The sequence below is a fragment of the Bufo gargarizans genome, chromosome 5, assembly GCF_014858855.1.
Source record: "Bufo gargarizans isolate SCDJY-AF-19 chromosome 5, ASM1485885v1, whole genome shotgun sequence".
In the NCBI taxonomy this organism is placed as follows: domain Eukaryota; kingdom Metazoa; phylum Chordata; class Amphibia; order Anura; family Bufonidae; genus Bufo; species Bufo gargarizans.
Window position 1 is genome coordinate 75445450 of NC_058084.1, and position 24525 is coordinate 75469974.

At 43.6% G+C, this 24525-nt stretch overlaps 2 protein-coding genes across 2 annotated transcripts in view; one reads left to right on the forward strand and one right to left on the reverse strand.

The window, feature by feature from the left end:
* LOC122938688 (serine/threonine-protein kinase H1-like) overlaps positions 1-14306 on the reverse strand; it is a 59104-nt gene extending 44798 nt beyond the window's left edge. The window contains exon 1 of the mRNA XM_044294381.1: positions 14047-14306. Within this exon, the coding sequence (XP_044150316.1) occupies positions 14047-14291 (245 nt within the window). The 5' untranslated portion in view covers positions 14292-14306. The remainder of the gene's footprint in view (positions 1-14046) is intronic.
* An 8742-nt stretch (positions 14307-23048) lies between these two features.
* LOC122938689 (V-type proton ATPase subunit d 2) overlaps positions 23049-24525 on the forward strand; it is a 42227-nt gene continuing 40750 nt past the window's right edge. The window contains exon 1 of the mRNA XM_044294382.1: positions 23049-23232. Coding sequence (XP_044150317.1) covers positions 23106-23232 — 127 coding nt within the window. The 5' untranslated portion in view covers positions 23049-23105. The remainder of the gene's footprint in view (positions 23233-24525) is intronic.

Here is a 24525-nt window from a genome sequence, read left to right on the forward strand (position 1 = left end):
CAGATGGTTGTATCATCAGTAACAGAAGCGTTTTTGCTGAACCCTGCCAGATCCAGCAAAAACGCTAGTGTGAAAGTAGCCTAAGAGATTTGCTGTGGAAATCACCACACGGAAAATACTGTGTGAACAAGCCCTAAAAGTTAAGTTTATCAATGATAGTAAAACATACTGTATGCACGTGTTCACAGGTGGTGTTAGTTTTATGCCCCCATGCACATGACCATTTTTTTTTGCAGATCGAATGTGGACCCATTCATTACCATCGGGTCTCAAAAGATGTGGACAGCACATGGTGCAGAACATGTCCTATTCTTGTCCATATTGCCGATAAGAGTAGACGTTTCTACAATAGTGCAGGACAGGAAATGTTTTGCTGATCCACGGTTTGCAGACTGCAAAACGGATATGGCCGTGTGCAAGAGGCTTTATGGTGATGGAAGATGTGAGTTTGTTGTGGTCATGACCCTATTAGGTTTCATTAAAGTGACAGTGAAGACCTTAAAAATGTATATCTAATCAGTAAAGTCAGAGGATCATCACTTGCTTCTTTCAGCAATCACATCCAGCTAAAATCACTTACTATGATCTTCTACTGCTAAGTTCAGAATCCAAACCTCCAATGGGTGCCAAGAATGACTTGGCCTCAAATTCCTCCAAAAATGTTGGGGACTGTAAGTGAAGGTGCAGTGTCCTGAAACACACTGCTTAATATAGTGATTGTGTTTCATGAAAATGTGCTTGTGCCTGAGTTCCCATAAAGTTGCATAGGGAGGGGAAGGTTCTAACAAACCACCCAGGGCTGACTCCGCCCTGCTCTCTGAGAGGAGAGAAGAAGGAGGAGAGTGGGATGTCTGAGGAAAAGCTGCACATCAGCAGCCATTTTGCAGAGTTATCAAAACTCCAGAGTTAGTTCCATGTACCAGCCCCTAGAAGGGAAAGATTACAGAAGATCCAAGCAACCCAGAGAGGAAGTGAGAATATTGGCAAAGGAAGGTAACTGTCGTTTATCAGGCTCTAGTCTCCTTTGCATTTGGTGGAGAGATTCTAAGCTAACAGCTGCCCACCATAACCAAAGACAGAAAGGCCACCTGTCAGAAGATAGTATTCCTAGAGAGGATACAGAAGTATATGACTATACAGTACAGCAGAGATAGTACATGCCTCCAGCCTGGAGAAACAAGGGAGAGGGATTGATTATTATAGAAAACTACCTCTTATGCAACTTTTGGGAACCAACCTGAACCATTGTAGAAGCTGCCTTGCTGTAAATGACCTTTGCGCACATTGATGACCTTTAGATCAACTTCAATAAAGTACTGGGAAGTTGTTAAGAGAACTTGTCTCCTTATTGTGTGCAAAGGTGCTGGGGTCATGAACACCAGGGACTCTGCCTCCCCTGCACCTTTAAAACCCATTCCACCAAGGGCACCTCAACCACCATCTGGCAGGAGTCCCTGGACAACAGAGTGTGCCCCGAATGAGCTGGTGCTGTCCTTCAAATCACTGCACGCCGGCCCATGGAGCCCTGCTAACCGTAACAGTAAAACTACTACTACCACCATTGGCCCACCATAATTCACATATATCGCCCCTGGTGCCAGGTCGCTGCAAAGGCATTTTGTAATGTGTATGTAATACCATAAACCTATGTTTCTTCTGTTGTCATGCTTGGCTTCAAGACTGCCTAAAAAAAAAAGATGTTATGAAGAAAGAAACATGAGCTAAATCATTATCTGAATGCTCTCCCCTGTAGGCCCCGTACATGCTGAGGAATCACAACAGGCTGTGTTGATTCCTAGGGTTCCAGACCACCAGTCCAGCACTAGATTATTGTAATGTAATTTACCTCTTCCTCTATGCCCTATGTGAAGCTCTGGTGGTGGTTTACATAATCAAAATTACTTATTATGAATGGTTGAGTGGTCAATGTATATTAGAAGACAATTAATATTCATAATCCACACCTTCAGAGGCAATTTTTTTATGATTGCGTTTTACTCATTTTTGGCTAAAAATAATTTTATTTAATTCAATTGGCCTTTATTGAAAATATTGAGCCGTTCTGTCACAAAGAGTTAACTGTTTGTCTAGCTGTGTGAATTGTACTTTTCACTTTCACTTTGTGCTGTTCATCTAACCCTTATCTCTAAATTACTAAGAGGTCATAAGCACTTATTTAAGCCACATTCCTATCAGTAAGTTAAGAACAGAGCTATAATAAGTGTTATAATATCAGAGAGCAGAAATAGGGAGCCCGTCAGATTAGCTGGCTGATGGAAAAGAGAGAAAATTCAGCTCTGTACAGAAAATAGGGTTCCATATTTCTAATAAACACCAATAAAAAAAATGTTTTAGCTTAAAATGAGATCAATGCCATAATAAAAGAAAATTGCCCCTAAAGGTGTATATAGCCTTTAAAGTAGTTATCTGACCCCTGAAATTTTACCGCATATGCTCAGGCCCCTCACACAGATTCTACTTACTTCGCTTCCTGGCACCCGCGTCACTTCTGAGGCCTGCACAGCCACTGCTGCATCTCCCTGTGCGTGGATGAAAACATTCAGGGGGGAGGGGTCAGCCAATAGCAGGCGGTAGTGGGGGCAAGCCTCCCTAGCATCGTGGGTGACGATGCAGGGGATGTTTTTATCCGCATCCGCACACAATGAGATGCAGCAACACGGGCTTCAGAAGCAACACGGGTGCCAGGAAGCGAGGTAAGTACAATGTGTGTGAGGGACCCAGGCATATGGGGGGCATTTCAGGGGTTGGATAACCCCTTTAGGCTTCACTTATACATAACGACGAGCAGCCATTATCAGCAAAGAAGCGCTCCAGACAGTTGGCTGATTGTTAAGTGGAGGTGCAGCACCACTTAACGCCACAGTATGAAGACGAGTGATCACTGCTGCTGTCCCCAAAATCATTGCCCCTGGGCAGCAGAGTACTGTTTAGACGGCACAATCTGCTGTCTGCGAACAATGATTCAGGGGTCCACACCTCCAATCATTTCACCCACTGAACAAGCATTTTTGCTCGTTCATCGGGTGATCTATGGAATCAACACAGGACGATTCTCGGGAATGAGCGTTCATAGGAATGTTCATTCCCGATAATCAGCCCGAATATTGGGCTGTGTAAATGCACCATTAAAGGGAATCTGTCACCTGTTTTATAGTGTCCTAACTAAAAGCAACACAAATTAGTGACAGATCCCCTTAACAAAATGCTCTTTCTTTTATTGATTCAGCCGTTCTGGTAAAATCTTGTATTGAACACTCCAGCACATGCCAATGAGTCCTAAATATTCATGAGCTTCTAATTTTTTTCCACCCTTTTGCTGATAACTCAGTTCATAAAACAAAAAACTGTCAATCGGTAGCAGGGGGGGGGGGAGAAAGCCAGAAGCTGATGAATATCAGGACTCACTGGCATGCGTTAGAGCTGTTAGAACCTTGCAGCATAAAACTGCTGACAGATTCCCTTTAAGGTCCTTTTACACTGACCAATAATGGGGCCAGTTATCAATGATGAAGGTCTGTACAAACGCTTGTTCCCCATAATTGGCCTATGTAAGGGTGCCAGTGATCACCTGTCAATCGAGCATTTTTGTGTCTTTTGGTCAAAACAAAAAAATCATCATTTCTGTGCAGCACATCTCCTTATGTAAACAAGGATCTGCTACCAAGAAACAATCATACTCTATGGGGACAAGCAATCACAGTAGTGATAACAAGTCCCCATACAGAGCATATGATTGCTGCATGAAGATCTTCTCTGAAGATCAGGCAATTATTGGGAAAGAATGGTTTGTTCCCGATAATTGCCTGTAACTTCATCCATTATAAGAAGCACATTTCCTATAGACTCACAATATCAATGTTGGGAAATTTCAGGGGACAGCAGCTATTTCTATACTTATATCTTTAGCAGGTTGATTAAACAAAATGACCTAAATAGTTACTTAATGTAAACTATGCAAGAAACCGATGATAATTTGCATAACGCAAGAATATATATATAGACCTTGATGTGTTCTACAATCTTGCTTGCCTGGACTTGTACAGCCAAATGCAGATGACATATCTTTTCTGTCATCACTCAAAAGCCTTCATGGTTCCACGATTTCACAGCAGAAAAAAGAAAAGGTCTCAGTTAACTGACCTAAAACATCTTCATTTTATAGTATGACGGGGCACAAAATATATTAAAAATCCCTTCTGGTTCACAATGACTGCTTACATGCAGACTGTGCCTAAATGAAGTTATGTAGTTAATCCTTTATAAACCAATCTATCTCAAGGAAGTCCTACTGTCACAAGAACATATTTTCACCAATTATTGTTTTTGTCACTGCAAACCCTATCAGGGAGTTAAAGAATAAAGAACACAAACCTATAAAAAAGGCTGTAAGGTATAAAACAGGGTTATCCACTTGAAGTAAAAGTTGGTTATTTGAAGACACAGGTTAGATCAGTGTTGGACTGGGCCCACTAGAGAATATTATTGTGAGGGACTACCACTTTAATATATCGTGATGTCACACAGACCATGGCTTCACTAACATACAATAGATTGTAAATAAATGGACCCTACTGGTAAGTCCTTGCTTCCAAAGTGAACTCACAGTTGGGTTATTTTCTGCCTCACTTAGGTAATTATTGTTTCTTAAAAGTGTTTTCCAGGATTTTACTTTTTACTGATGACCTATTAACCAAGGACAGGTCATCAGTGTCTGATTGGTGGGGGTCCGACACTCGGGACCCCCGCCGATCAACTGTTTTGAGAAGGCAGTGTTACCAGCGACCTCCATATCCAACTGTTGGCATAGACACATAGTTGTGATTCACCTGATTAAAATGCAGTTTTTCTTTTGTTGATCTTGAGCAGTGGCGTACCTACCATATAGGCAGACCACGCAGCTGCTATGGGGCCCGGGAGGAAGAGGGGCCCGCAGCGGAGGAGAGGCCCCGCCCCCTAATTACTTCTGTCTATCTTTCTAAAGCTAATGTCATCACAGGTCCTGTAAGGGAACTGCACAGTGTAAAGTGTAGTTCCCAGGTTAGAACAGCGCATCTGCCAGGACCTGTGATGACATAATCTTCAACATCACAGGTTCTGTATGATGTAGCAAAGAAACTGCACCAAAAATGGTGTGGTTCCTAGTTTTGAAAGGTACATCTGCCAGGACCTATGATGACATCATCACAGGTCCTTCAACCCCTAACAGCAAGTATTAAGTGCAGTACATCACAGGTCCTTCAACCCCTAATCAGCTCTGCATTGATCTATACAGACTGGAATGGAATGGTAAGAGGGGTCCTCCACTTCTCATCATTTACCCCCCCCCCCCCTCCATGCCCTGTTTTTACTCATTGCTCACTCATGTATAATACTTCAGACAGATACAGTGACCACTACCTCATGTACCTCACACACACAGTGACCATAATGTATAACTGACCACATATTTCTGTAAACAATGCATCTATAGTATTATACCTTGTATGTCTCACATCAATACACTGCTCTGTGTGCATATATTACACAGTATTATAGATGCAATATGTACAGATATATAGTATAGCCAGCAGTGTACTGATATGTGAGGTACGAGGTATAATAGATGCAGTGTGTACAGATATATAGTATATACAGCAGTGTACTGAAATGTGAGGTACGAGGTATAATAGATGCAGTGTGTACAGATATATAGTATATACAGCAGTGTACTGATATGTGAGGTAGGAGGTATAATTGCAGTGTGTACTGATATATGTGAGGTACGAGGTATAATATATGCAGTGTGTACAGGTATATAGTATATACAGTAGTGTAATATGTGAGGTACGAGGTATAATAGATGCAGTGTGTACAGGTATATAGTATATACAGTAGTGTAATATGTGAGGTACGAGGTATAATAGATGCAGTGTGTACAGGTATAGAGTAAATACAGCAGCGTATTGACGTGAGGTATGAGGTATAAATTACAGGTCGTACCTTATATATCAGTCCACTGCTGTATATACATATATACTATATATCTGTACACACTGCATGTATTATACCTCGTACCTCACATATCAGTACACTACTGTATATACTATATACCTGTACACACTGCATATATTATACCCCGTACCTCACATATCATTACACTGCTGTAGATACTATACCTGTGCACACTGCATATATTATACCCCATACCTCACATATCAGTACACTGCTGTATATACTATACATCTGTACACACTGCATCTATTATACCTATTTTGTGTGCCAGGGCTGTTTTGTAATCCCAATCTGGCCCTGAAGGCATAAATTATAAAACGCAGCATTAAGAATAGTTCATGGAACAAAGAGAGAGGCCTGGAATGGGTAGTGGGAGGGGCTATAAACGGGGAATGGGGGCCCAATTTCGATTCTTGCTATGGGGCCCAGTGATTTCTATGTACGCCCCTGATCTTGAGTTATGATACTTTTTCCTAATATGCAAATTAGGCCTTTGGTGCAATGAAGGCAACACAGCTGCTCTTGTTGCACCCAAGCTCCACTCATTTCTGTGGCCAGTCCCTCCCTGGCTACTTTGATTGATAAGGCCAAGCAGGGGCAAAGCAGCCAGGTAAGGGGCTGGCCACAGAAATGAATGGAGCTTGGTGCAACAAGAGCAATGATGATGCCCTAATTGCACCAAATGCCTAATTTGCATATGACCAAAAAGTATCATAACTTGACAACAACGCTTCAGATTAACAAAAGAAAAAACACTGTTTTAATTAGGTGAACCACAGCTATTTGTCTATGCAACAGTTTGAGAGGGAGGTCGCTGGTGACAGGCTCCCTTTAAAATCCTGGGCAATCGCTTGACTCTTTTAACGTTCAGGTTTTCAGATACCCAATTTGAAGCTAAAATCAGGTGTGTATCATAAAGGAAGATTACACTTCATTATTACACACTGTGGACTTTGGTCTCACAGTATCCAGTGAACATGTGCTGCAGAGGACACAGGCTGCAGCGCATGCTCAGTGGATACCAAAGCAAATAGTATGGAATATAATGCACCGGATGGACCAGAGAGCATGCCTGCAGAACACAACTGTGATGTCAAGGGAGAGGGGCGGGATGGTTCGGAAGATATCGGGAGGCGCTGGAATTACCTAGAATCGGTGGAGCTTGGGCATTTTGAAATCTCAAACCCTCCCAGCTGGGCACTTTGTGCCTAATTTGCATATATTTTTCTTATAGATTATAGATTAAAGTTTGTTTCCTGAATGATGAAGTCAAAGTGTAGGGAGATAAAGGTATGTTGGCGATGGTGTTTAAGTGTACTACAGTTTATTGCTGGTAGACCTATCCAGAAGATAGGTCATTGGTGTAAAACTCCTTTTAAATGTGAAATGTAGGTAACAGATTCCCAAGTGTAAGGATTAAATTAACTAGACAACTGGTTCTGAGTATCTTACAAACAGTTTCGTGGGATGTTCCAGGTATGCAATGGCTAATATTTACCAAAAGTGGTCAAAAGAAGAAAAAACGGTGAACCAAAAACAGAGTCATGGGTGCCCAACACTCATTAATCCATGCCAGATACTTAGCAATTTAGAGGATGTAAAGAATCTGTTACAAACGTTTTGGTGCCATATACCACAGGACACCTTCAGAGACCTTGTAAAGTCCATGAGTTGATGGGTCAGAGCTGTTTTGGTGGGACCTATCCGAAATTAGGTAGATGGCTTAAATGTTATGACTGATGAGAAGATGGCTAACAATGGATTAGAAGTAGGACAGTTTTCTAGGGTTAAAGGGGTTCTCTGATATTTTCTTACTAATGACCTATCCTCTGGACCCCCGCCGATCAGCTGTTTGAAAAGGCACCGCTGCTTGCAATAGTGCCACAGTCTTTTCACAGCTTTTCCTTGGCCACTGACGACACATTCATTGTTCACGTGGCCTAGGAGCAGCTTAGCCCCATAGAAGTGAATAGAGTGCAGTACCAAAATCACTGCCACTGCCAGACCTTTAAAAATGTGAAAAAGATAAATACCAGATCAGTTTTTCTGGATGACACTCGGAGAGACGGATCTGGTATTGCAATATATTTGTGAGTATGGTATCCCTTGCATACAGATTGCCGGATCCGGCAGCCAGTTCCGTCGCCGGAACTGCCTGCCGGAATCCAGCGACGCTAGTGTGAAAGTACCCTTACTTGTGCAATACATAACGTGTGGTACATCCAGTAGAATTAAGTACAAAGTGCAGTTTCTTGCACCAGATGAGGAGGTATAGTTGCTGGTTGTGTGGCAATTAAATGGCACTTGTGTATAATGGAGTCCACTATGTGATTCAGGCTTGGAGTCAGTATGGCCTGGTGGTTGTTCTAGGTCAGGTGTGGGGACCTTTTTTGCTGCAGAGGGCCATTTGGATATTTGTAACATCGTTCAGGGGCCATACTAAATTCTCAACTTAAAAATTTGACTGCTATATTTGGTTAATAGGGGTAAGTTACACAAATTGCGCTTTGATAAAAAAAAATCTAGAGCGCTGTATTTTTGCAGCACAAAATGGCGCCTGCATTATATATTACAAATAGTACAGGCGCCATTTTGACCACATATAGCAGTCAGATTTTTAAGTTGAGAATGTTATATCTTTAGTTCTTCATTTGGCATTAATAGCAGCCAAGCTAAACCCAGAGGGGTCCAGAGAGGGGTTTACCCAGCTTTCACTCTCCCTGCCACTGTCCCTGCCTCTTTCTTCGCAACTGACTCTACCTTTGTCCCTTTTCAGCCTCATATATGCCCCCCATCTCATCAGCCTCAAATCAGCCTCCTATCAGACCCCAAGCCTATATTGGCCTCAGATAAGACCCTCCCCAGCCTTAGTTCAGACCCCCATCCTCAGATCAGACCGCCAGACCCAGATCAGACCGCCAGACTCAGATCAGACCCCCAATAGGCCCTCCAGCCTCAGATCAGACTCCTTTCAGACCCCCAGCCTCAGATCTGCCCCCCCCACCTCCATCAGCCTCAAATTAGCCTCCTATCAGACCCCCCAGCCTACATCAGCCTCAGATCTGACCCTCCCTAGCCTTAGATCAGACCCCCAGCCTCAGATCACCTCTCCATCAGACCTCGAAATTTCAGATCAGACCCTCCCTAGCCTCAGATCAGCCCCCATCAGACCCCCCCAAGTCTCAGATCAGACCCTCATCAGACCCCCCAGCCTTAGATCAGACCCCCCAGCCTCAGATCAGACCCCAATAGCCCCCATATAGGCCCCCCAGCCTCAGATCAGATCCCCAATAGGCCCCCCAGCCTCAGATCAGACCCCCAGCCTCAGATCACACCCCACCCAGCCTCAGATCATCCCCATCATACCCCCAGCCTCAGATCAGACCCCTCATCCTCAGATCAGCCCCTATCAGACCCCCAGCCTTAGATCAGACCCCCTTCAGACCCTCCCCACCCTCCATTAGCCTCCGATCAGTCCCAATCAGACATTTAAAATAAATAAAAAGACAAACTTACCTCTCCAGCTCCGGACGGCGTTGCCACTTCACAGATTCACTTACCCTCCCTAGTCTTCTTCCTGCCGCGCTGTGCTGTGACCTGACAGCACACAGCTTCAGGACATAGAGTGTGTCTATGTGCTCTACATCCTGACACTATATGTGCGAGGACACAGCATGGGGCCAGAAGAAGACCAGGGAAGGTGAAGACAGCCAGTGCAGTGCTGTTTTCATCTTCCTGTGGCTCCCGCATGCTAATGACTGCTTCCATAATGGAAGTGGTCATTAGCATTTTCACAATATGTTCTGGCAGGGGACCGGAGGTTCCCCACCCCTGTTCTAGGTGATGGGTGTCTTGGAAGCAGTGTTCTTGATTCTGATGATCTCTCTGGAGTGAAGGTCTCACAGGAGAACTGGATACAGTCCCTAGGAGTAGAAGCTGTGGCATGTGCTATTCTCTCTCCAGCTCTTCTCCAGGAAACAGGAGCAGCCCACTCCTACCAAGAAAGGAGGAACAGGGTGGCCTGCTTGCAGCTCAGTCCTATTCATGTGAATACGCCTGGGCTGCAATACTATGCTCACCCTCTATACACTGTATGGTGGTGTGCTTGGTGTTCTGTGAGGAGGCCCCAGTGCTCACCAAAATGCCACATCCTCTTCAAACAACTGCGTGACAAGGGTGCTGGGAGTTGGATCCCCACTAATCATATATTGATGACCTATCATGGGAATAAGCCATAAATAGGGAACTCCCATAAGACTCATTTAAAGTAAAAGGTAAAGCTGCCAGAACCCCACCGATCCTGAGGATAGACCAGCTATATTAAAAATCCTGGACAACCCCTTTAATGTTTTGGTTTATCTGAATGACTATAATTGACTGCTTTGTCTGTCCATATACCAAACATTTTTCAATATGTTTTCTGCTTCGACAGGACCAATGTTAGCTCTTTCCACTATGGTCTTCCAAAAAAACTCTGGCCAGGTTCTGAGGAACTTCAGCATTTGTAAGAACCCTGGTTTGGAACCATTTGTCTTAAAAAATAGCCAATTAACATGTTATGTTTAAAACTAGCCCTCTAAATAATTCAGCCATTTTATACATTATAGTAACTGTGGAAAATATATAAATAAAAATTTACATAAAACTGGCCAAGGATCACAAAGTCTGCTCCACAGCACCATTACAAGTCTAGGAACCGGGTACATAAATACTATTGACCATCAACTGCACTGTTGCTTACAGCCCCCAGTTTGATGTTAAAGTGCCGCTTTAGTGGGTGCAATGGATGCCACTTGCTTAGTTTTATTAGGTCATATAAATTATACTATATGTCATACTAGTTACCATTACCCTGTGAATCTGTATATGTCATAGGATATACAGGTTGTTTAAATACTTCCCTACCGCTAAAAAACTATATACATCGGTGGTAGGGTCTTTAAAGATGGCGTCCGCTCCAGAGTAGTATAGGCGCAATAGCCGCTGGGTGCCTGCACAGTACAGCATAGAGGCTCACAGTACAGAAGAGAACTGCCAGCGAGCCTCTTTCCTGTACAGCTGATACTAAAGTACATGGCACAGCGCAAAACTTTAGAAGAAGTCAGGGACCGCGGTGCGGTCTTTAACTATGGTCTCGGCACCAGAGCAGACAGCAGACACCTGTGGCTAATGTCAGCAATCATAGACATTTAGCCCCTCAGATGCAGTAGTGACCATGGCATCTGAAAGGTAAAAAACCCTAAAGTATGTGTTTCCTGGGCAGGAAGACCTTCCCATCACTGCGATTGGAGAAGATGTTCCATAGTAGTAATAGGCCAGAGAAGGTACAAGTATCCTAGGCCTATTACTGGTACAGAATTGGACTGGGGTTCCTAGGGCCCACCAGTAAAATTCATTCTGAAGGCCCACATTACAGCTACATGCAGATATTACCTGCTCACACAGTGGTAGGCAGCAGCAAGACCCTACAGGATGATTGATTATGGGGTTCCTGTAGTGACTTCAAGAAAGCATGTCCCTGGATAAAGAGTATACTGGCCAGTATGCCTCTATACCTAGAAGTTATCTCAACCACCTGATGCATCTATAATAATAAGGTGGGTAGTTTAATAAATAATTTACCCCAGGGATGCTCAACCTGCGGTCCTCCAAGCTGTTGCAAAACTACAACTCCCATCATGCCTTATAATAACTGTAGGCTGTCCAGGCATGCTGGGAGTTGTAGTTTTGCAACAGCTGGAGGGCCGCAGGTTGGGCATCCATGATTTACCCAGTTTTTAATATGAACATAGGCTGGTTGAGATGCTGTATGCTGCCTATCTATATTTAGTGCAGTCAGTCTACTTTATCATGTGTCACTTGTGCAAGGGTGTGGAACTAGGGGCCCACTTTGCTCAGGGGCCCAACGGGCCTGTTCCCCTGTGGGCCACTCCGAGCCTGGCTTGAAAAAGGTTCTGTGAGAGAACCGAAACGTTGCTATATGACATGTGTGAATAAATAGCACATTTTTTTAATCTTTCAAGGAGTACTGCGGACTTTTATTATTTCGTGCAATAAAAATAGTATGGCTACTGAGGAAGGGGCAACCTTAAGCCCCGAAACGCGTCTAGCTCTAACAGGACCCCGAACTTTGAAAGAGTGAGGACCAACAGATAGTGTCCCGGAACCGCGTACCACACCGCTCAACGATAAGGTTAAAGTATAAGGAATCCGTGACGGCCTACAGCAGAGACCGGGCTGCACATGCCAAACTTACCTACGTGGGATTTCAACAACCTGACCGCTCAAAAAAAGTCTGGAGGTAATTTATAAAACGCGACCCAGCAGAGCGACGGTGTGCAGCGAAGTGGTGAGGAAAATTTTTCCGGTAAGACTATCTTTTTCATCGAATATTTGCTGACAGGAGATTTAACAAGACTTGAATGCTATTCGCCCAGTGGGACGCTACTGGTTGAATCTAGAGCGGGACGCCGCTATACCTGTTTGTTGTGGGACTATCACGCCACGGTGCCTTTAATAATTGTTACTTTGGAGCTTCAGAACTTTATCAGTGAGTTTGGGAATAACTCGCAACAGTGACATTTGGAGTTTTCCCAGTGAACAGTCAGCATCCACGCTATTTATAAGTTTTTTATTGTGTGAATAATTTGTGTTTTAGCCATCGATTGTACTATTTTATTGCCGTTTTATTTCAGGAATATGCCATACAAAGTCATTAGTACTTATCTAGATTCAGAGTGCTAGTTATAGTGAGGAAGTGGTGTTTAGTACAATAGGAGGGCCATATTCTCTCTTTTTATTGTCCTTTTTTATTGTCTTATACATAATAAATATCTGTATGATCCCTATATCCTGAGAGTGCCCAGTTAATTTATCACAAGGACTTTTATTATTTGTTCATTATCCTGAATCGAGGGATTACCGCTGGCACCCATCTTTCAACCAAATTAAAGGAGTGCAGCCCGGCTTTTTATGTATATATATATATATATATATATATATATATATATATAAAATTAAGATTAAAATAATCCCTCTTTCCCCAAAATAAAAATAAACATTATAGGCATCGCCACATCCAAAAACTATTAAAATATAAAATTATTTATCTCATACATTGAATGGTATAATGTAAAAAAAAATATATGTAAATGGCCAATTCACAATTTTTTCGTTGCTTCACCTCCCCCCAAAAATGAATAGAAAGTGATCAAAAAGTACACACACACAAAAATGATAACAAAAAAAACTACAGTTCATCTCGGAAAAATAGAAAAATAAAAAAGTTATGGCTCAGGAAAGACAGGGAGTATAAAACGAAAATGTAAAAACGTAAAATCGCCCGGTGATGAAGTGGTATAAGGTCAATGTAATGGCTTGTTGTCAACCTGATGACAGATTATATCGGCAAGCACAAGAAATTTGAAACTGTTCACAGCCTTCTGATTTTATATCATCAAAATAATCCCATGAGCATGATGTGATATCCTTATGTTGTCCTTACTTTTGAGGCAATTATTGTCTACCTCAAATATATATAAAATACTTTCAGGTGTTATGCGCAAATATCTTTTGGGACCATGTATCAAGACTAACCTTTGAAAAACATGTAGATAAAGAAAAGACATAGGTGTAGTGGTAGTCATTAGTCTAAAGACCACTGGAGTGAAAAGCACCGAATTTACCGTATTAAGAGACCCAGGTGTCTTAATAAACAGAAGACCAGTGCTGAAGAAAAAAGGCTACAGTTCATTGAGGAATACTTTAAGACTGTTTTTCAAAAAAGCTGAGAGTTTGTTAAGATCTAATTGTTCAATTCAATACATTTCCATAAATAAATGGTCATTTAGGGTGGCATTGAGCCCTAAGACCTGGAAAGATCTATCAACCCAGTTGTCATCAAGATACTATACGACCAAATACACCTTTACCTATAGGGCACACTATGAGCATTGCTTGATCACAAGAGACATGTAAGCATGTACAGTAATTGTATGCAATACCAAATTTTCTAAATCAACGTGAAAAACTTGCCTTGCTGTAACTCTGGGGTCAAATTTTGCACGGTATCGGGCGACTTGATTCTTTTTTTCCTCAATGTCACGATCTCTTTTAGGTTCTTCTTGTAGCCCCCAGAATTCTGCCTTGCATTTCACTGGCTCAGCACAATTGAACTGAACAGGGACCATGGCACTGATCCACTTGACATAGTAGGGGTTCTTCTTGAGAGGAGGTTCCAGGGTTTCTGGGAGCACCTTACTGCTGACTACGCACCCCATCTCAGGTAGATAGGAGCAAAAGGAGGAGACCAGGACCCATCACACATCCAGTTACCCAAGACAAAAAGAACAAGCATTCTCTTGAACAGCTATATCAGCTCCTCCTACACACTGTCCATGACAACATCTAATGGCTGCGTACATAGTCTGTGACACATAGACATGTAGCTGGGGGAGGCAGCCTTGCAGAACGTATCTGACCTCAGTTGGAACCTAATTAACTGAGAGAAAGTTTTCAGATAGGATGTGTATTGTCACCTGCGTCAGCCAGTGTTTCTTCAGATTGTGAAGTGTACCTACAGTTTTCTAGAACTTTTTTTAGCCAACCACCTGGGTATCTGCGTACATCAATCAATACCTTCTATACATCTATTTCCTAAATATGGAGATTCTATGGTATGGTCCAACATCAGTGTAACATTCAAAATTCTAGCAGCTGGTTCTCCCACTGGGGGGTGCAGTTCGAATTCCCTTATGTATGTAGCTGCAATGGCCTGAATAAGCAGCATGATATGGACTGCAACCCACCATCCTTGGCCAGAAGTGGTTCCTGGAATTCTCTACAGCTAAGAACATCTAAGAAAGGAAAGATATGAGATACGCACACCCATTCAAATTGTGCATTCTGCTATAGTTTTAGTAAGCTAGAGATGCAAAAATGAAATGCTGCTCAATCATGTGTCATATTATTTAGTGTGAGTTGATGCAGTACGCTGTAATCAGTCCTTATGTACATGTGATGAAGCTCTGCAGGTTCAACAATAGTTTTTTAGGTCAATGAACATTGAGTCAATATAAAAAATGAATACAAGGCTATCCTGCCTATAGCTGGCCATACATTTGGGATAATGATCAGCCGCATTGTGGCCGATCAGTTGTCCATGGGATCATTTGTACGACCTGGCCGACCAGATAGTCAGTTTTTATAAAAATAAATATATAAATAATTACTTTCTGGTACTTGAGCACGATGTCAAGTGAGTGGCTGACTTCAGCCTATCATACTATCAACATGCAGTTTCAGCCATGAACGTCCACATTTTCGTAGGATGAAATCTGCCATTCCAGCCGACTTTAATCCCATGTGTATGGCCACCTTAAAGGGAACCTGTCACCAGGATTTGATGTATAAAGCTGAGGACATGGGCTGCTAGATGGCCACTAGCACATCTGCAGTACCCAGTCCCCATAGCTCTGTGTGCTTTTATTGTGTAAAAAAAATGATTTGATCCATATGCAAATTAACCTGAGATGTGTCCTGTACGTGAGATGAGTCCAGCGTGAAGGAGCCCAGCACTGCCCCGTATCCTCAGAATCTCCTCCTTGCTCCCCGACGTCAGAAAGCCAGAGTGCCATAATCTCGCGATGCGCGAGCTAGCGCATGCGCAGTGTCGTCATGGTGTTTCTTCCCTGTGCTGGCATCAGCCTCAGGGAAGGAACTGCGCATGCGCTAGCTCTGGCTTTCTGACGTCGGGGAGCAAGGAGGAGATTCTGAGGATGCGGGCGGTGCTGGGCTCCTTTATGCTGGACACATCTCAGGGACAGGACTCATCTCAGGTTAATATGCATATAGATCACATCGGTTTTTTTTTTACACAATAAAAGCACACAGAGCTATGGTGACTAGCTAGCGGCCATCTAGCAACCCATGTCCTCAGCTCTATACATCAAATCACGGTGACAGGTTCCCTTTAAAGTCTCCTGAAAGGTAGATCCTAAACTGGTTGCAGGTAAACTAATTACAGGAGGAATAAATAATGGGGAGTGGTGGTTGTATAGGTGTAAACATGTGAGTACAGGGGTTGTGTAGTCGGTATAAACATGTGAGGGCACACTAGGGAGTTTTGTAAAAAATACTGCAAGCTAGGACAGTGGTCTACACTATAGCAATCAATTAGATGACATCTCTAAGCCTGAAGTAGGGAATGACTTGTCAGGGACAACTTTTTCAATTTTACTTTAGAATAATTTTTATAAATATTCACCATTATACTATAGAACTTGTTACAAACAGCCCCACTAACCAGGCATCAGGAAATATAGATACAAATATATACATATATATATATATATATATATATATATATATATGCAACCATAACCCAAAACACAAGGCTGAGCTGCACATAGGCCATGAGATCAATGAACATGAGGTCACTGCTCAGAGAAGAGGCCAAAGTGCCACAGTCTCTTCAAACAGCTGATCGGCGGGGTGCCAGAAGTCAGGCACTGATGAGATATCCTGAGTAGGGATGAGCAAACCCGAACTTCACCAGGTTCGGGTGGGTTAGGAATTCCGTTTTAGGTTCTGTTATAATGGAATTCGTAGATAGAATGGAAAAAGGAAGCCTTTGAGGGGCATTCCATTTTCATCCATCATAATAAAAGTCTATGGCCAATTATAGCGGATCAATTTGGTTTCCGTTATGCAGGACGGAAAACAAAGTCCTGCATAACAGAAACCAGACGGATCCGTTATGCTTGGCCATAGATTTCTATTATGACAGATCAAAACGGAATGCCTCTCAAAGGCTTTCTTTTTTCCATTCTATCTATGATACCCATTATATTTTGTCGTAACGGAATCTATAACAGAATTCTTAACCCACCCGAACACCGAACCTGAACCTGGTGAAGTTCCGGTTCACTCATCTCTAATCCAAAGGAAAGATCATCTATATTGCACTCCTGGAAAGTCCTTTAAGAAACCATTATAATAAAATAGCAGTAACACATCTTGCCAGTGAGAGAGAACAGAACAGTGACGCTCAGAAATGCTGTCAAACGTTCCAACTGCATTTGGAATATTTTGGGACTTTCTAACTGGGAAGTAGCAGCTCAGACTATAAAAAGCTGGAGGTTCGTTAGATTTGGTCTCACTTCATGACTCAACAAGCACATAGTTGTGTAGACTCACAGATACGTGATAATTAGTCCTAGAAGGAAGTTGTGTGTGCAGCACATTTGTAATCACTTTTTTTCTCTGTTACTAATTATTTTTTTACTTGTGTCTATGCAGAAATGTCCCTCTGCGGGTGACGTCTCCCTGGCTTGTACCTCTGGTAACACTACACCTGTATACCACTGCCCACCCCACCCACATGTGCAGCTGTTAGTATGAGGGCAAGCCCTGGCTCCCACCTGCGGACTCTGATGACCCCCTGGAAGAAACAGTACGCAGTTCACATGTCTGCTATTTGCACGACACAGACTTGATGTCCTACTGTCACCAAACAGTAGACAGGGAAGTATCAACAAAACTGGCTAGTCTGGTTTCACTATTCTTTTTAAAAGATTTTTTAAGGTTTTTGTGGTCTTCATTACTTTGGAGTTTAATTTACACAGCAAAACTTTTTTTTCTATCCCTTTTTCCAACAATTTATATATCACATATCCTTTGCTGGCTGGATGAATATTTTTATCACATTATACACTACTCGTTTCCATGGTTACGACCACACTGCGACCCGTCGGCAGTGGCCATGCTTGCATACTATAAAATAAGTTTTCGCCTATGTGAGCTGTCACGGTCCCGGTCACCACAGAGTCCGACATTTTTTCCTATAGTGTGCAAGCATGGCCACCGCTGTTGGATTGCAGGGTGGTCGTGAATATGGAAATGAGCAGTGTATAATGTGATGGGAAAATGAATCCAGCCAGCAAAGGAGGCAATATGGACAATCACAATACATTAGTAAATGGCTTGTAATAACTTTCTCTACATGATAAATGCCACTTGCTGAAGTGAGACAGCCGCTTTAAAGGGGTTTTCCAAGATTTTGATACTGATGAGCATCTCATCGGTGGGGGTCCGACACCAGGGATACCCACCGATCAGCAGTTTGAGAAGGCATTGGCGCTCCTGTGAGCTTTCTCCGTGTTTACCAAGCACAGCGTTGTACGTTGTATAGCGGCTGTGTTTGGTAAGCTGCAAGAAGTCAGCGGCACTCACAGGAGCGCCAATGCCTTCTCATACAGCTGATCGGTGGGGATCCCTGGTGTGGGACCCTCATCGATCAGAAAATGATCAGTATTAAAATCTCGGAAAACCTACATGCACACAACTGTATGTGTTTTGCGGCCAGCAAATTGCGGGAACCGCAATAAAAAATGGATGACATCCGTATGCCATCTATTTTTTTTGCGGGGCTACAGAACAGACAAACGGATGCGGACATTGAAATGAATGGGTCCGCATCCTACCCGCAAAAAAAACGGAACGGACACAGAAACAAACAACGTTCGTGTGCATGTAGCCTAAGAAACACTTCCCCCCCCCAAAAGTGGGGGGAAATGCTAGTGCGTCTTACAAATGGAATACTAGTGAGCACTTCCATTATGGAAGCGCTCACTAGTGCTCTGATCTTTTGTCTGATCTGAAGGTCTGATATAGTGATCTGATATAAGGTTTGATCTGAGGATCTCATACCTTCTAACTGTCCCGGATCCGGCAGGACATTCCCAGATTTCAGAGGCTGTCCCGCGGTCCCGGTACGGGGGAGGTATATCCCGCTCTCTGGCAGCTGTCTCGGGTTCCATAGGAAGCAGAGACAGCTGTCTGTAATAATGAAGCAAAGAGCCATCCGCTCCCTGCACCATCATTCCTCCTCCCTGCTGGTGCTCCACACTGCTGGTCTGAGCAAAGGGAGGGGCCGGCTGGCAGCTCCATGTATCCTGCTGCTGCTGGGGAACGAGGTGAGCATGTGGAGTTTTTTTTTTTTTTACTTTAATTGGACATATTACTGTGAGGGGGCACAACTGGGCATACTGTATTACTCTGAGGGGACACATAACTGGGAATATTACTGTAAGGGGGCACATAACTGGGAATATTACTGTGAGGGGGCACATAACTGGGCATATTACTGTGAGGGGGAACATAACTGGACATATTACTGTGAGTTGGCACATATATGGGCATATTACTGTGAGGGGACACATATGGGCATTGCTATTGTGAGGGGGCGCATATATGGGCATAACTAATGTGAGGGGGCACATATCTGGGCATTGCTACTGTGAGGGGGCACATATCTGGCATAACTACTGTGAAGGGACACATATTTGGGCATAACTACTGTGAGGGTGAGGGTGCACATATCTGGGCATTGCTACTGTTAAAGAACACATTTATGGGCATCGCTACTGTGTGGGGGCACATATCTGGTCATAACTACTGTGAGGGGGCACATAAATAGGCATAACTACTGTGAGGGCGCACATATCTAGCCATTGCTACTGTGAGAGAACACATTTCTGGGCATCGCTACTGTGAGGGGGCACAAATCTGGGCATTGCTACTGTGCGGGGTGCACATATCTGGGCATAACTACTGTGAGGGGGAACATATCTGGGCATCGCTACTGTGAGGAAGGCACATATCTGGGCATCCCTGTGAGGGGGGCACATATCTGGGCATAACTACTGTGAGGGGGCCCATATCTGGGCATAACTACTGTGAGGGGGCGCATATCTGGGCACCCCTGCTGTGAGGGGGCACATATTTGGGCATAACTACTGTGAGGAGGCACATATCTGGGCATAACTACTGTGAGGGGCACATATCTGGGCATCGCTACTGTGAGGAAGGCACATATCTGGGCATAACTACTGTAAAGGAGGCACAATGTTGGCATAACTACTGTGTGGTGGCATAAAGTAGGAATAATTACTATGTGGGGGCATTTAGGGGACTGGGTGAGATTAGGTGTTTAGTTATGTTTTGGGCAGAGTTAGGGTCAATTCACACATCCACAAGTGTTTTGCGGTCTGCAAACTGCGGATCCGCAAAACACGGACCCTGGCCATGTGCGTTCCGCATTTTGCGGACAGCACATAGCCGGCACGTTAAATAGAAATGCCTTTTCTTGTCTGTGTCTGCACACAAGAATAGGACATGTTCAATGTCATCTTTTCATCTGTTCATCTTTTGCGGCTCCATTGAAAATGAATGGGTCCGGATCCATTCCACAACATTGTGGAACAGATCCAGACACATTTTGCAGATGTGTGAATGGATCCTTAGAGGCGTGGCCTAGTGCAGAAAAAATTTGCTGTGGTGAGCTTTACACACCGCACATAGTGACATAGTGTCCCTCTTCCTTCTTTTCAAAAGTTGGGAGGTATGGGATCTGATCTGAGGTCTGATCTAAGGATCTGATAAAGCGGTCTGATTAGAAGTTCTGATATGGGGATCTGATGTCTGATGAAAAACATTTTTTTCTTGTTTTCCTCCTCTAAAACCTAGATGTCTCTTATCATCAGGTGTGTCTAATAAAACGAATAATACGGTAATTTGTTGCTGAGCCAATCTACATGTATTTGATATTATTTTTCATGGGACATCTAAAAGATGTTATCCAATATCTAAAATATCTAATGCCCGGGCCCCTTGTATGGATTATAGTTACCTGCTCCCCAGGTAAGCCGCTCAAGATCCCTGCATGGCTGCTGCTGCATCTCCCCGTCGCGCGGATCAAAACATCCGGCGACGGGGCGGGGTGGGGTGTGGCGAGGTGCAGCCAGTAGCTAGCTGCGAAAGTGACCAGCCTCAAGGGGGCTCATCCCCGTCGTGTTCTGCTATTGACGGCTTCCTCTGTTGCCAGATGTTTTGAACCGAACGACGGGGAGATGCAGCAGCGGCCATGCAGGGATCGGGAGCGACGCAGGTGCCAGGGAGCAGGTAAGTATAATCCATACAAGGGGTCCAGGCATTGTGGAGGGATATTTTAGATATCAGATAAAACTGTGAAAATTATGAAAAATGCATATTTTTTCATTCTTATGATTTTTATACTGTTACGAAATATTTAAAGACAAAACATTTCTAAAATGTTAAAAAAAAATTAAGAAAACAAAAAGGAAAAAATATATATGTATATGTTAAACACACAAAGTCCGCTGTACTATTGCTCAAACTAATATATATTTTTTTTATTAACGAAAAAGGGGGGGGGGGGAATGTGTGTATGTGTATGTACGTAGTCTGCTATACTATTGCCAAAACTAGTAACTATAGCCAAAACAATTTTTTTTATTTTTCAATAAATTTTCATTATTTTTTTTTACTTTATAATTTTTTTAATGGAAAATATGAATTAACCCCTTCCTGCCACATAAAGGGCAGGAAAGAGTTAATTCACAGACTGCAGGCTCACCGTTAATTTTACAGCCAGCAGGGGGCGCTCTCTTTTTTACTTTACAGTGACGTGGATCGCTGTACACAGCGATGCCACGCACAGAGACCACTGCCTGGTCTCAGGGATTCTTACTCTGACTGCAGTTGTCTAATGACAGCACGGTCACATTGTTCTACAGTGCTATGGGGCGCTGGCACATCGCAATGTAACCCAACGCGTTGAGTTACAGTTAAAAGCTTGCCGACAGTCATGCGGTGGTAAGCAAAAGGTTAAAAGGGTTATTTCCATCTGGGATCGGATAAGTATAAGTTCTACCTCTGAAACCTGATCTTATCTCCACAAAGGGGCCCCCTGAAGTGTATGGGAACAGCAGTGCATGTGTGGCCACCCCCCATCCACCACTATGAACGTGTGAATGAAGAGTAAGCCACACGTACGCAGTGTGCAGTCCTTCACTTCAGCCTAGCAATGAGCTATGAAAGTCCCAGATGGGCCAACCCCTTTAAAGGGGGCTTCCAGGCTCCTCATATTGTTGATCTATCCTCATGATTGGTCATTAATATCTGATCGATGAGGGTCTGACACCCTGCACCCCCACCAATCAGCTGTTCCCTGCAGCTTCTGGTTCCAGAACTAGCACTTTAAATGGAGCAGGAAGCAGAGCTCCATTCAAAGTGTAGTAGCCATCTTGGGTTACTGCAGCTCCGCTCCCTCTGAAGTGAATGGGATTTGAGCTGTGCTTCCTGGTCTATTCAAAGTGCTAGTTCCAGCTTCAAAGGCTGCAGGGAACGGCTGATCGGTGGGGATGCTGAGTGTCAGACCCTCACAATCAGATATTAAAGGGGTATTCCGCTTATGCTATCTCCTATCCACAAGATAGGGATAACTATTAGATTGGTGGGTGCCCTACTGCTGGGACCCCCACCGATGAAGAGAACAGGCCCTCGTACACCGAAATGAACAGAGCAGTCGGTCAAGCATGCACATGGCTGCTCCATTCATTTCTATGGGAGTTCCGGAGATAGCTTAGCGCTGTATTCGGCTATTTCCAGAACTCCCACAGAAATAAATGGACAGGCTGCATGCATGTCAAACCAGCTGCTTCGTTCATTTCAGGTGGTTTCACAGGGTACAGGGACCACCTTCATATGATTGGTGAGGGTACCAGTGATAGGACCCCCCACTGATCTAATAATTATTTCCTATCCTGTAGATAGGAGATAACAACTGGAATACCCTTTTAATGACCTATCCTCAGGATAGGTCATCAGGAGGCTGGAAAAACCCTTTAAGGACAACCTCTTTTGTGTTTGGTTTACTCTTGGTTGGATTTTGTATACTTTGTATACTGTCAATCAATCCTCTGCTAGTAACCACTCGATCGAGAGTATTACTTTATACAGAAGACGGGGCTCTTCATGACAGTTGGTGAGAAGGCTATACTATAGATGAGCCCCATATAGCAATTAGTCCACCTTCGAGCGTCCATTGTGTCCTCTCCTCTAGATGTAACTCCAGCAGGTTCCATTCAGTTCTGCTGTTTGCACAATAAACAAAAGGGAACGGCCTTATATCTAATGAAAGAGGAACCCAGTGGTTACTGTGTCACACTGGAAATTACAGCCTGTCAGAGCGCAGTCGCTGAGGTAGGAAGAAGGTCGCCGCCAGCTCCACCATGCCTTCATCCGAGTTTTACTTCAATGTGGACAGCGGATATCTGGAGGGGCTAGTCCGAGGATTTAAGGGTGGAATCCTAAAGGCCAGCGACTACATCAACCTGGCACAATGTGAAACCTTGGAGGGTAAATTATCATTATTACTACCTGTTTTATTGCTGCAGATAACACTCTTACAGATATCAATGTTAATTTTGTTTCACATGATTTTATTCTATATTTCCCCCCATTTTGTTGGTGGTCACTTTACAGGCTAGATTTACGCTCAGTAGAGAGTGATGAATCTGCCTTAGGCCCATAGCAACCAATCACAGCGCAGCTTTCAGCTCATATTCTTCTCTTGAAAAATGAAAGCTGTGCTGTGATTGGTTGCTATGGGCAACAAAGCTGCTTTTGCTCTTGGACACTTTGATGAATCTGCCCCGACGTGCGCTGTCTCTGACATTCATTCACATGAACGTATTTTGTTTCCTTGTTCGTTACGTTTTTTTTGCGGATAGGATGAGGACCCATTCATTTTAATAGGTCCGCAAAAAATGCGGACAGCCCAACGCATGCTATCCGCATTCGTATGTCCGTTCCGTAGCCCCGCTAAAAAGATAGAACATGTCCTATTCTTGTCCGTTTTGCTGACAAGGATAGGCATTGTTACAATGGATCCTCAAAAAAATACGGATGCCATACGGAACGTCATCCGTTTTTTTTGTGTGTGGATCTGCAATTTGCGTACTGCAAAACACATACGGTCATGTAAATGTTAGCCTAAGGGGTTTTCTTTTGCCAAAAAAACACAACCAAATATCATCTACATGTACGAGCAACTAGGAATTTATGAATTCTCCTTCACTCACACGCTTTAGGCCTTGTTCACACACTACAATAATACAACGAAAATGGCTGAGGATATAGATCTTTATATGAGTATCTACATAAGGCTACTTTCACACTAGCGTTCGGGGCTCCGCTTGTGAGTTCTGTTCGAATGCATCCGTACGGCCCTAATGCATTCTGAGTGGATGCGGATCCGCTCAGAATGCATCAGTCTGGCACCGTTTGTCCTCCGCTCCGCTCAGCAGGCGGGCACCCGAACGCTGCTTGCAGCGTTCGGGTGTCCGCCTGGCCGTGCGGAGGCAAACGGATCCGTCCAGACTTACAATGTAAGTCAATAGGGACGGATCCGTTTGAAGTTGACACAATATGGCTCAATTTCAAACGGATCTGTCCCCCATTGACTTTCAATGTAAAGTCTGGACGGATCCGTCTGAGCAACTTTCACACTTAGAATTTTTTCTAAACACCAGACGGATCCGCTCTGAACGCAAGTGTGAAAGTAGCCTTAATTGGCATATTGATGAAAAGTGGAGATAGGTGTAATGCTTTCTTTTATACAGGGGCAAACTAGCCATTTTGGGCATCAAG